The sequence below is a fragment of the Sciurus carolinensis genome, chromosome 10 (assembly GCF_902686445.1).
Source record: "Sciurus carolinensis chromosome 10, mSciCar1.2, whole genome shotgun sequence".
Lineage (NCBI taxonomy): Eukaryota > Metazoa > Chordata > Mammalia > Rodentia > Sciuridae > Sciurus > Sciurus carolinensis.
The window spans coordinates 102,438,965-102,452,729 of record NC_062222.1 but is presented as its reverse complement, the minus strand read 5'-3'; the positions used below and the strand labels follow the sequence as shown (position 1 = coordinate 102,452,729).

The following is a 13,765-nucleotide window of genomic DNA, read 5'->3' as shown; positions in this document are numbered from 1 at the left end:
TATAAAAAGGATTGCTGTGAAGATTATGAGTTAATATATATAAAATGCTTAAAATACTCTATGGCATGTGGTTAGTGCATCAGTTGATGCATTTACTGCTGTTGGAGTAGTATGGATTTTTGCTGTATAGATGAGCATAAAATAACCTGAATATTTAATGTGATCCCATTTAATGACTCCAGAAAGAATTACCTTCCTTCTAATCAGCTCTTGATATAACAAGTGTACTAAACTAAATACATATTAAAGAGTAAACCTGCATTAGTTTACAGAGTGGATGCATGAGTTTGTAGTGACACTGATGGTTTAAATTAGAAGGGAATCTATTGCCTTGCATGACTTTATCCTTTAATAGATGGAGAAATGGAAAAGAAAGTGTTGGGTTGTATGATCAAAGCTGCACTGGAGAAATGAGAATAGAGACAAAATATCTTAAGGTCTGCCTGCAGTTATTTCTAGGTGAGAGAGAGGCAGCACCATGTATCTAAAAGCATCCAGCTTTCTGATGCCAAACGGATGGGGCTCAAATCCAACTCTACCATTTTACTACACATATGATCTAGGCAACTTACCAGAATGCTTCACTGAGGCTCAGTTTTCTCAGTCATTAAGTTATGTGCACAACAACAACTCATCTTAAGATTTGTTGTGAAAGTTAGAGATAACACATGTGAAGCAATAACTAGCACAATACATAGCACAGAGTAGGTATGCAATAAATGGGCATTCTCCCAAGATACTGATCATGGTGACATGCTATCTTCTCAAAGTTTATACTAAATATGTTTCATGGCCTCTTCATTTGCCATAATATTTGTAAACAGAGTACACAAAAACACATGAACAAATTTACTATTAATCTACATCATCTATATCTGTAGGTATACCACATATGCTCACAAGATCCACCACATTATTCTTGATTGACAAGTTGTCTTACTTCTTCCTTAAACCCTAGCTAATATAACCAGCCTTACTAAGGCAACATTAAATTTAAGGCATTGTCTCCTCTAAAAAAAGAAATAGGCTATTTCAATTATGATGCTAATCTTGTTATTTTTCTTTCCATGTGACATCATTACCAATAATTATTGAAACAAGCATAATAAAGTTTCAATAAGCTAGTAAAATTGACTGCTTCTTCCTCTTGTCATTTTGAATGACAGCCCTTCATTGTCACTTTTTGCATTTCAAAGACTGATTTGATACCTCAGCTTAATTGTAATTCCTCAGTGCCACCTCTATCTCTTCTGCAGAATATTAGCTTGCCATTGTTTTTAAATTAATTACTCAATGTATATCTTCCCCACTACCTTCATAGTAGGGAACAAAGTACAATATTTATGAAGTAATGATAATAGGTATTCCATAAATACTCCATGATTACAATAGTTTCCAGTATGTAATTGAATAAAGGGATCAGTATTTAACAGTCCTAAGGTAGCAGTAAAAATTTTAAATGAGTTCACACTAGGATAAGTATGTCTGAATTATTCTAAAACTGATACTTGGACCATACTTTTATATACTAAATATAGTCATTCACAAAATTAATAGCCTGTCTCTGTCACTAGACTAAATTAATACATTTTGTCTTCTTTGAATCCTCAGTGCCTTGCTTAGTGACGGGTGCACAATAGCTGCTTGGTAGATGCTTGTATACCGTCTAGCTGAGATTTGCTGTCATGCATTAGCATATCATATCTGTGCACCTCAAAAAATAACAAAACTAACATAAAAACATGATTGAAGATGAAACATAATTGGTATTCGTGACACTTAAATCATACAGTTTAATAATTGTGCAATTAAACAATCACTCATTGCCTAAAGAGCATTACTAACTACAGAACATTCTGTACTTAAAAAGGTATGAGTTTGGGGAGGCACTTATTTATATAAGATTTAAAGAATGTCATTAAACTTCTGTCACAAGCACACCTAAATGTCAAATGAACTGACAGTACTGCTTCATGTCCTTTTTCAAACTGCCAAGAAAAAAGACTATAAAGTAAGTTAAGAAATGAAAGAAATAGGAACCAATGGAAAAATCTTTTTTTTTTTTTTTTTGCATGTTATCTTAAACTATTTAAAGACTAGCATTTCTAAGAGGAGTTTTGAGAATGAAGGAAATGAAAATCTGAAACTGACCTAGTCCATCCCCCTTCAGAATGGAGTGGAGCTTGCTGGAAAATCATTGTATTTAGTATTTAATATCTGTGAAAGTGGTATGACTAAGATGATCAAAATACAATAAAAATGATCTTTTCTTATAATGCACAACTACATGTGTAGTTTGTCAATGTTATTCATTTTGCTTTATTTTCAGTGTCCTTAGTTCTCTATTGCTGCCTGCTAGCTAACTCCAACTGTCGACAAGTGTGCCTCAGACCTGATCCATATACAAAGTATACATGAAATGAAACATCATATTGCACCACATAAATATGTACAATTATTATGTAACAATAAAAATAAAATAGTAAGGACAAAAAAAGAAGGCTACAAATGATTGCTATTCTAAAAGCTTATAGTGATTGAGTTGTAACTCATTACTTAACATCTGCCTTATGTTCACATTTATTTGCAAAAAAATAAATTTTATATAAAATACATGTTTTGAAAATTGGAGACAAATATGCTGGTTTTCAGAGGTATCACATTTCCTATTGTCTGATTCCTATAGTTGATCCCTAATCAATCAATAGACAACTGTTACTGCTAAAAACTATAGTATGTGCTGTATGTATAGTATGTGGGAAAATAAAATGAAATCATAATCCACTTTACCAATGAACTCATGGCCTCGGTAGGCAAATACAGCAATCACATATGAAACAATTTGAGGGAAATATGAGAGAAAATTATAAAGTGACAAATGAGGTCATTAATACTTTAAATGTTGAAACTATTTAATGAAATTAAGGACAGTAATAATCATGGGTACATTTACTTGGCAGTAAGTACTATACTGTGTATTTTACATGCATGATGCAATGAAATTCTCACTCTAAGTCTTTCTAGAAGGCTCTATTATTGTCCCACATTATAGATGTGGAGCTTTGAGACCATGTCCTTGATATTCTGGAGCTCACTCAGAAAAGAACACCATATGGAAAATAAGACTAGTGTTTGAAAAGAGGATAGTAAAAAAGGAGATTCTTAAGAGGGCCCTTGAATTATGGAATCTAAGGTATACCTTGAATTATTTATATATTCTTTTTTATATCATCTTAAAGACTATAAGCAGAGGAAACAGATCTTTAATTTTTGCACATAGCCTTATAAGAATCTATGAACACTTTGAAATGAAAAAGTCCATGCAGAGTATCTACAATGAAATAAAAATAAAGAGAAAAAGAATTTAAATAGATGGGAAAGGAGATACAGGCATTACAGAAATATGTACATGTAATTTGAAAAAGGAAACTTACCACCATTGTGGTAAAGGAGGAATTGTATGGCTTTTGAAATCTCCCTTTCCAAAAGTTGAACTAATCAGCTTCTTCATCAAATGTACTTCATTTCTCTTCCCGACCTAGTGAATTATGCCACCACTATCTATCTCATCTTCCATATCCCTCGCCCAACATGTCTAATCAGTCATTAGGGTTTGAGACTTAAAAGTATGGGTTCACTTACCAGACAGAAGACCTTGGGCAAATTATTTAATTCTTAATTAATAATTTCCATACTGGCAAAACATGAATGAAAAGAGGACATATTTTATACATTATTAGAATTAAATGATAAATAAAGTGCCTGTGAAAGTTCCTATTATTGTCATATAAAAACAAGTAGAAATTATTATTATTCATTATTCATAGGAACATGGACAAAAAGACCCAGTATCGGGCTGATCATTATCTATCTATATCTGTTCATATATGTACCAAATATACACATACACACACACACACACACACACACACACACACACACACACACACATATATATATATACATGCCTGCATTCTAATATCTATTCTTCTAGAGATATCATCAGTCAAATGCTACAGAGTTTGGGAAAACAAGATCTGCAATCAGACACAGCTGAATTCATTGTAATACAAGTTTTATCATTTTCTAGCTGTATTAACATGGACATATTACTTAATAACTACAGACCTCAGTTTCTTCATCTGTAAAGGACATTGTCAGCTAGAATTAAGTAACACATGTAAAGTATATCACATAGTACCTGACACAAAGTAAGAGTTCAGTTAATATTATCACTGGCTTTTTGCATACTTTGTGGTCAAAAAGTTATAAAGAATACATTTTGGAATATTTTTTTACAATGTGATTTTATTAAGAAAGCTTTCTTTTTCAATTCTATAGTTACTTATTTTTCAAACCATTCTGTTCATCCAAATCAACTCCATCAATGGAAGAGTAGGTACTTTAAGAAGTAGTAAGGGTTTGGAAGAATAGAGCCATAAGAATGGAGTTCAATTTAAGTATTAGATGGATATAGTTAAAGGCAGAACTAAGATAACAACGAGCAGATACAAAACATCTGCCCTGCTTCCTGAGATACCCAAAGACATAACTCAAGCTACTGATAGCTATTCTTACATTCTGCCAATTGGCCCTTTCTCCTGTTTCATGAATATTCCATAAACCATAAGCTTCCAATTCCCAGAGAATAGAAACAGTCACCATAAGCCTCTGCTAGGTCATTAACAGTCCATAGGTCACATATGGTGACAATGAATCAAACCACTACTGAGCTTCCCAAAGGACTACTGAATTACTAAATATCATTAAACTCTTAAGTCAATTCCAAATGAGGGGCTCAAACACATTTAAAGCAAAGTCAGCATCATTCAAATAAGCAAATAGTGGTACACACTGGAACACACATTTGAATAAGCAAATTTTAGCAGTCTGATTAGAGTCTCTACTGAAATTCCAAACCTTAGCAGATTCTTAGAATATTTCTTTCCCATAATATGTTGAAAAATTTTGCTCTTAACCAACTTCCCTTCTTGATTTCTTCTTCCCTGTTTATCTATCTTTCCCATAATCTTCCCCTTATGTTTAATGTGTTCTCAACCTTCAAATCCGAACTTGATACTAAAGCCATTCAATGGCAACTGACACTATAAAGCCAGCTGTTCTCTGGAAAGGAGCTGGACTCAGGAAGTTAGGTGGGCTGACCCATTAATCACTGTTATTAGAACACAGATATTCATCAGGTAAATTGCCCTAACACATATAAAGTCACACAATGTAAAGGACATGAGGCATATGATTAGTATTTTCACTAGTTTTAAAGTCCTTCCCAATGCATAAATGTTATGACTCTATGCCCTTCACAAATACATCTCATCTTCTTGACCTTGGATATGCCATGTGCATGCAGAATATGCACCATGCTGCAGAAAGGAACTACTTAATCAGAATGAACTTAGCCAGTCAGATGAGCTCAATCAAGCATTTACTAGTTATGGCAATTGCTGTAGCCAAGAGATATGCTTCAGGGAGCAAATGAAGATTATTGGTTTCTTTTCACACCTTTAGAAATTCTGCAGAATAGTTTTATTCTGATTACAAGTGATATTTTAAAATATTTATAATGTTTCACCATATCACCAGTGTAATAAGTCTCATCAGAGTTTGAAACAATGAAAAGGGAACTATATCTATTCATTATAAACACAGATGTTTATACATTTACACATAAAAATACACTTCTAAACCTAGAATCTTTAGAACTAGAGGAATCCTAAGGTTGGAGGAGTTGATATTTACATGGGGCAGTCAGTAGATTTTATAATTTCACATTATTAGAAATTCACAAGTTGAAATACATTGTTTTAAAACTTAATTTTAACCACTAGTCATATGAAAATAGGACATGTAGCCTCCAGAATATGTAAGGGAAAATAAGAATAAGGAAAACTTTAACAATAAAAACATAACAAAAAAATAAAAGGTTAATATTACAAAAGAGTGAAATAAAAAAATGTAAAATCAGGACTGGAGATGTCACTCAGTGGTAGAGTGCTTGCCTAGCATGACCAAGGCCCTGGATTCAATCCATAGCGCCACAAAAAAAGAGCAGAAGGAAGATGGGGAGAAGGGAAGGGGAAGAGGAGGAGGGGGATAAGGAGAAGAAAGATAGAAATCAAATTTTAAAAATTAAAATCAAACCAAATAGACTTTGAGAGGAAAGGTATTATATGAGAGAAAAATATAACGTGTTTTTGATGTATTCATGGACCGATAGGGAAACACAGCAGTTATGAATCATTAAATGTTGGATGTCATAGCAAAACAAAAACAGTTCACATGCAAAAAAGTCAATGCAATCTCAAAACATAAGAGTTCATGAGAGAATTTTTCATGTATTTCTTGGCATTTGAAAAACTGAAGACTAGAAGTAACTTATTAAAAGTGAAAAATAGTGCCTTAAGTAAAATTGATATGACAACTAAAAATGAACTCCTTTAGATTTAAGGACTTATAAATTTTTAGCATGACTTAGGGCACAATGAAAATGTTTTTAACATTCAAATCTGCATATGCAATATTTCTGAACATAAGCAACACAACAAAAAAATTAACAAAACTAAGTAAATGAAAAAAACTCACTTGGAAATTTTGATATTATCTGCAAATAATTCTGAGTTCAAAAAGTAAAGCAACAACATAATTACAGAATATTTAACAAATATAGTATCATAGTATGGAAATTGATTATTGCCAGAGTTGTAGGTAAAGAAAAATCTTACTGCAGTAAAAGAAACAGTGAAAATAAATTAGCAAAAAGCAAACTCAAGAAGCCAAAAAAGCATAACAATTAACTTGAAGAATAATGGAATTAAAATAAAATCTTGAATCAATAATAAGTGAACAGAAACCATAAAATGAATAAATCAAAGGCATGATGCTTTTAAAGAAGCTATAAATAGGATTCTTTGGCCAGAGTTTCAACACAACAAAACAAAATGAAATAACAATAAAAGGCAAAGAGGCAGTAAGTTTCCTATGGGGAACAGGAAAGAAAATAAAACTTCATACTCCATCAGTACTTTTAAAATGAAAATAGCATATGAAATGCATTCTGATAATTTTGAAAAATTTTGATGCTATGGATTCACTTAGAAGAAAAGGTAAGCTATTTAAACTTGGTGGAAAGGCATTCATTTTCCTATCTGCTCAAACGCCACTCTGAGAGACCCAGAATCCAGAGCCCTGTAGGAGCAGAGCTATCAACTTCGGGACCCTGACCAGTTAATCCCTGCCAGGGTGGACACCTAACCTCACTTGTTCAACCGTCCTCTCCTCTCTGAGAGCTGAATGCCAGCCTTCTCACTCTGCACTCATACTTCCTGACCTCTTTAGTGTTGTCCTGCTATTATAGCACTATCTATATCTAACACACTACCTATTTTACTATTGTTTTAATTGCCTCCCTTTCTCAACTCACACAAATAAACATAAACTCCATTCTGTAGGGTATATGTTGGGATATTTTGATACATTAATGATTCTTAGACTCTTAAACAGAATTGGGTCCACAGCTGGCATTAAATATATATTTGTTGAATGAGTGGGCGAATGAATGAAGGAAGAAAGGACTGAGCTGTCACTTGAAGAGAATAAAGTTGATGATTTGATTTTGGCATATTCAGTTCAAAGGATTTTTAGACCATCATTTGTGGCAACTAGAGTACACTGTGCATAGGTGACCACAGACATTTGGTTGTTCATTTGAGAAAGGTAAGTGGATTCAAAGTGAAAGAGAAGGAGAGAAAGAGCACAGAGCAGTGGGGGAGGGGGATGAGGAACAGAAAGAAAAAGAGAGGATGCCCATTTGATTTCTTGTTTTATGAAGATCTTGCATGCTTTTATGAGACCATGTAGAAAAAGACCATGATCATTTTTTTTTTAAATCACAGAATCCTGATGAGTCAAATATAAATTACAGTAGTTCTTATTAGGCTTTCTACATTCTATTAGATATATCCCATTAGAGCAAAAATTCTGAATTATGGATGTACATCAACCACAATTATGGGTCTTCTTGTTTGTTGGCTTTGTTTTCTTACTTAATACCAGGAAACAGGTCCCTCCCAACCCTATGTGATATAGTCCTCATTTGGGGTCACATTATAAGCCATTACTTTGTGCAATGAACTCCACTAAAATGCCTTTGCAACCAACTCAAAGATCTTCACAAGTTACTCACAATAGTACATATGACGTTTTGCCCCTTTCTGTGAAAAACTTTTCATTCTGAAGGGAACTTTCAAACAAAAAGTAGCATCAAGTATGTCTACCTCATACAGAGCTGGTTAATTTTTAAGCTATTAATCTGTTTTAAAGTTTGAGTTCATAAATAACTTTTATATTTTCCGGGACTTTTAAGTTACGTAGAAATCAACACTCAAATTTCAAGTTCTGACACAAATTTGACCAAGGAGCTAAAAACATAGGTTGAGGGAGATTAAATCAAATACCTGCAGAGGTACTTCAGGATGCTTTTCTCTTGGTACTGGAGCAGGTGGAATTTCTGCAAGAGGTTTAGATGTCTTCTTTTTGGCTTTCTGCATTTGAATATTGGTGAAATAATTGACAGCAGCAAACTCAATAAGGGCCGAAAATACAAAAGCAAAGCAGACAGCTATGAACCAATCCATGGCAGTAGCATAGGACACTTTGGGCAAAGAATGCCTTGCACTGATGCTTAGTGTGGTCATAGTGAGGACCGTGGTTATTCCTTTAAGGCAAAAAAAAAAAAAAAAAAAAAAACAAGAAAGAAAGAAAAAGAAAAAAAAAAAAGCAAAGAGATAAAACACTCTGCTGTTATTTCTACACAAAATAAACAAAAAAGGATTAAGAGGAACAAGGTTAACAACATCTCATACAATACCATTGCTGACAAAGGATTGGAGTCCTAGTGGTTCAATGAAATTAGCACAGGCTTGGAATGAGAAACATATATGGTTCAATTCCTGGCCCTTCTAATCATTTGCTCAATGTGATTGGAACCCATTATGTTCCAAGTTTTCAATTCTGCAAATATTTCAATAACATTGACACAGGTGGATTAAAATTGGTTGGAAATCATAGTCTAGAGCTTATATATTCTTTATTATTATTAAGAATGAAAATAGATTGTCCTATAAATAGGACACTGGGGTAATAGCACATCTTTTACATATATAAGCCATCCTATACACAGGACATTTGGAAAATATGATATCTAGGAAGCTAGGACAAAATGGGTTCATTGATACCTACTGAATTTGCTATAAAAATTAAAAGTATGTAAAGGATATAGCACACAGTGAATTGCTATTGGAATCTAAGACAATATACCTATGGAATCAACACATACACCTAGCAAGAAGAGTGATTTATTTAAGCAGTGACTCTCCACCAGGCATGGAACATTGAGAACAATGAACTCCTAAATGGGAGCATCAGAATTTCCTAGGTAAGAAATGATCCACTGCTATTGAGAATTGCTGCCAGAAAAAGCACAAATGATATATATCTTTATTTTCAACTGAATATTACCTATGAAATTAAAATAATAAATTTACCAGTTATTCAGGAACCTAATTTACTAAAATTATAAAAGTATAGTCCTAGACAAAAAGGTTTCTAGAGCAATTTGACCTCTAAAACATCTTGGGTGCTCATCATTCTCTGTTTATAGTTGGCAGGAAACATCTGCAACAAGAACAGAGGTATTTCTCTTCCATCAATAGGCTTCTGAAATACCACCTCCTGGAAGACATCCTCTTCAGCCTATAGACAAGGTAGATTACCATGCTCAGGAAAAAAATTCCACTTGCCACTGGTACTATATAGCAATACATTATTCAAGGACACTAACATTTCCATAGTTGTCCCCCTTTCCATCTATGTCTATCTAATCCAGGTTTCTAGTTAAGCCCAAAAAATCCTGTTAGGATTCACTACATCCATCTGAACTTATTCTATACAATGCCTATGAAAGGTTCTAAGGTTGACACACCCAGGTGTCCAAGGATGATGATGATGGTGGTGGTGATGGCAATGATGACAACAGTGATGCAGGCATCTAAACTGTATATTCCAATCCATGGCAGACCCCAGCTGAAAGGCAAATAATGCATGCTCAAATGAAGACATAGTGAACCAGTGTGACAATAAAAGAATAGCCATATTTGATTGAGGGGAGACAATACTGGCTTTTTGACTAAGCACTTAATTATGCCCTGCCTTATGCTATTCCCTTACTGTTCCACATATGTAAACCTTGTTTCCTACTTTATTGCTCTTGTTGAGGGCAAACACATTGAATACAGCATTAGGGATTAACATAATATTCCACCTAGTGCCAGGCACAAGGTAAATGCATAGTAAATAAAAACCCATTTTTCCAATTCCTCACCAATCCATTTTCTTTGATTTTGTCTCCTTCTAAATATTCAATGCTTAGGACATGAAATATTGGAGCAACCATGCAGCATATGAGCTACAGATCTTTTGAAAACATTCTATAAACTATACAGAGAAAGAAATTTGAGAATATGATCATATTCCCTCATACGGAATATTTTGTGATTTTATAGCATTTCGTAAGCCCAAAATAAATGCTCAAATAAGTTTACTCAAATATATCTACATATATTTAAAAATAAAAGATCATGAACTTCTTGGACTTTGTTTCTGAAAGAGACTTTCAAACAATTAAGTTCCCATTTTCAGTCTCAGAAAAATGACAGCATTCTAATGCTGGCTGTAAGCTCTAGGAATAAATCCTAAAATAACTTTGAGAAACTTTTAGCCTCAAAGTTTAAAGATAAATTGAAAATGTTTCTTCTCATCCATCTGATTTAAATGCAATGGACTACTGGAATTCAAAAATGTTCTCCAACTTTCTGAGATATGTGAGCAGTAATGTTTCTTCTAATGTGATAGAAAAGATGATGAAAGCACTTGGAAATAAAATATGAGGAGTGTAATCTAAATAAGACTACTACTCAGTACTTAGAAAATTCTACAGAGACCCTAATGTGATAACCAGAAAGGAAATTCACATTCAAATAAAAAGAACCTAAGACTCCCTGTGCTTCTTCAACTTTATTTACACAGAACAATTTCTCCTAAGGCTCAGAAGTGGTGGTCCTCATGTTCTCTGAGGGTCATGTGAAAAAATTCCCTTCCTAATATTGAGTAAATAGAAGACTACGACATTTATTGGGGTAAGAATCCAAAAATTTCATCCAATTCTTTAGAAGAGGACAGATTAACAGGCTCATGACATAAATGATACTGTGGTACCAATAACCAAAAAAAAAAAGGCTGGGTATGTGGCTGCTTTTCTTTTCTATTTCAGTGTTTTGTATCAGCTTGATTTTCAAGTTTATGCAATAGCCCTCCAAATATTATGGTTCCTATTTTAAGACTGTTGGCAAAATTTTGAAATTAGTTGGCATAAAAAGTGGGCTAAATGTTTAAAGGTCGCCATCTCTTTAGACATTAAAAAGTTCTTTCCACCAGGAGTTCAAATATAAAGAAAGCACTTGCATGACAGGAAGGTACTTATCATCTCTGGCTTTAGGTAGAGCATTTGACTAAAAAAAAACACCAGTAGAACAGCAAACAGAAACCAGTCCTTCAGTTAAGAATTCACAGTTCCTCTGCATCTAGAAAGACAGTACATTCGTTGTAAATGCCTTGCTGACTTTTCAGAGCCATAATTTTTTGATACGTTCAAGTACCGATGCCAGTCCTTGCATTTAGAATGCTGAATATGCACCATATTGGCTGGCCCAGGAGTTGAGAAAGGATATGTAAGACCGTACACAAGAGTGAAATTTTGGCTGGCCATTCCTAGAAAATGAAATAGCAATGATTTAGATATGCCAGCTGGCATTTACTTGTGTTTAATGTTTTACCATACTGGAATAATTAGAAAACTTAAAGAGTCATACAAGTTTGGAGATAGAAGTCCTTTGTAAAGAATTCAGCATGTTCTGCTTCTCAGGTTTCTGCTGATCTTTTGGGATTTGGTTTTGCATGGTCTCAAATGACAACTCTGACCCAGCAAATTCTCTCCTTATGAGTGAAGAGGGAAATGAGACTTAAGGAAGAAAAATACTAGCCTAGAATTAATGTTCACTTAAATCTCATATGAAATAGACTGGTAACACCCCCATATACTTACAGCTTTACTTCCCTAGGAAAATGCCATTCTAAATTCTCACTGAACAGTCATAATTACCATCCTGATATACCTTAGGTCTTTGAAGATATAATTATTGGCATAATTTTCTTGATCAATCAAAAGGAGTATCTTGATACAAGGCACAAACAGGGACAAATTTCAAATGAAAAGTCCTACTCACTACTGGGAATAGAGATGAATGTCTTGGGTCCACCACTTATAATTATGTAAACTGATACAAGCTTCTTAATATATTAGAGCTATTTTCCTTATCTCTAAAAATTAGCAATACCCACCTTACTGAATGATTGTGAAGGTTAAAAGAGATGATCCCAATGGTATATGGCAAATCTTTTCATCACTGGTACTAGTAATATTAATCCCTTCATTACATACCACAGTTTCCTTGTAATATTATATTCAGATAGAAAACACTGAGTATGGCTGTAAACAATGCTATTCCTCCCTCCACCACTGGGAATTTCTACTATCTGGGGACAAAGGAAACAGGATAGTAGCTGATGGTTTTACAGTCAATAAAAAAAGAAAGCCACGTATATCAACCAATCAAGCAAGAGAGAGGGCAATGTGGAATGTCACTCTAATGAACAAAATTTAAACCATATAAATTGTGTGTTAGGAATTATTTCAACTGCCTTATTCAAACTTATTTAATCCTCACAGCATCCCTATGAGGTAAGTACAGTCATTTGTCCATTTTTAACATATGAGGAAACAGACAATAGTAACTCACTGAAAATTCATAGCCAGTAAGTGATAGATCCTGGTGTTAGAACCCAAGTCTATACTTCTGATACTGTCACCTCTTTATTGCAAGTAGTAATTTTTGTTCAAGTTCTTTCTAGTTCTTTAAAACCATAGAAAGTAGTATGATAATATGCATACAACTGCTTTCCTTAATTGTAAAGCCTAATAGAAACATAGAAACAAGATTTTAAAATTTTTAATGAGTATAGCTCCTGAATTATTAATTTTCTTGTAGTAGGATTAGCTAAGGGACTTGAATCTAGTGCTTGGCCTCTGCAGAAAGTTCCTGCACAGTCAGGCTGCCTTTGAACATACTGTATGAAGACCCAAGAACTTCAGAATGCCTGGTAGTACACACTAGAAATACAGATGTTTTCTTTAAAAAACTAGTAAAATCAATTCTAAAAAAAAATTAATCTCCCTTATGCAAGAGAGAATGGGAAAGTGTAACTAACATATAAAAAGTGCTCCAGGTGTCCTGCACTGAGTACTATTCTTAACTCTTTAAATCCCCTCTAGTCTATGAGGGAGAGATGTTTTAACACGATTTTCTGAACCAAAAAAGTAAGTGGCAGATTTGGGTTTAAAACCCTGATCTCTTAGCATTCAATACTAAGATATGTTGTTTTATCTCTTTCATTTTCATACCTATATTTAGTAGCTAAAATTTTTTCATACATAGAATGTATGAAATTATTCATTAATTGAACATCCATAACTCTGTGAAGTAGGTACTGATATTATACCTCCTCACTGTCTTGCTGAGATCATATCCTGTTTCCATATTGGTATGAGTTTCTCCACTGACACACAAATACTCTC

At 33.7% G+C, this 13,765-nt stretch overlaps 1 protein-coding gene across 1 annotated transcript in view; it reads right to left on the bottom strand.

The window, feature by feature from the left end:
• Gabra4 (gamma-aminobutyric acid type A receptor subunit alpha4) overlaps nt 1-13,765 on the bottom strand; it is a 66,010-nt gene that overhangs the window by 28,879 nt on the left and 23,366 nt on the right. Inside the window, exon 8 of the mRNA XM_047567530.1 lies at nt 8,472-8,731. Within this exon, the coding sequence (XP_047423486.1) occupies nt 8,472-8,731 (260 nt within the window). The remainder of the gene's footprint in view (nt 1-8,471; nt 8,732-13,765) is intronic.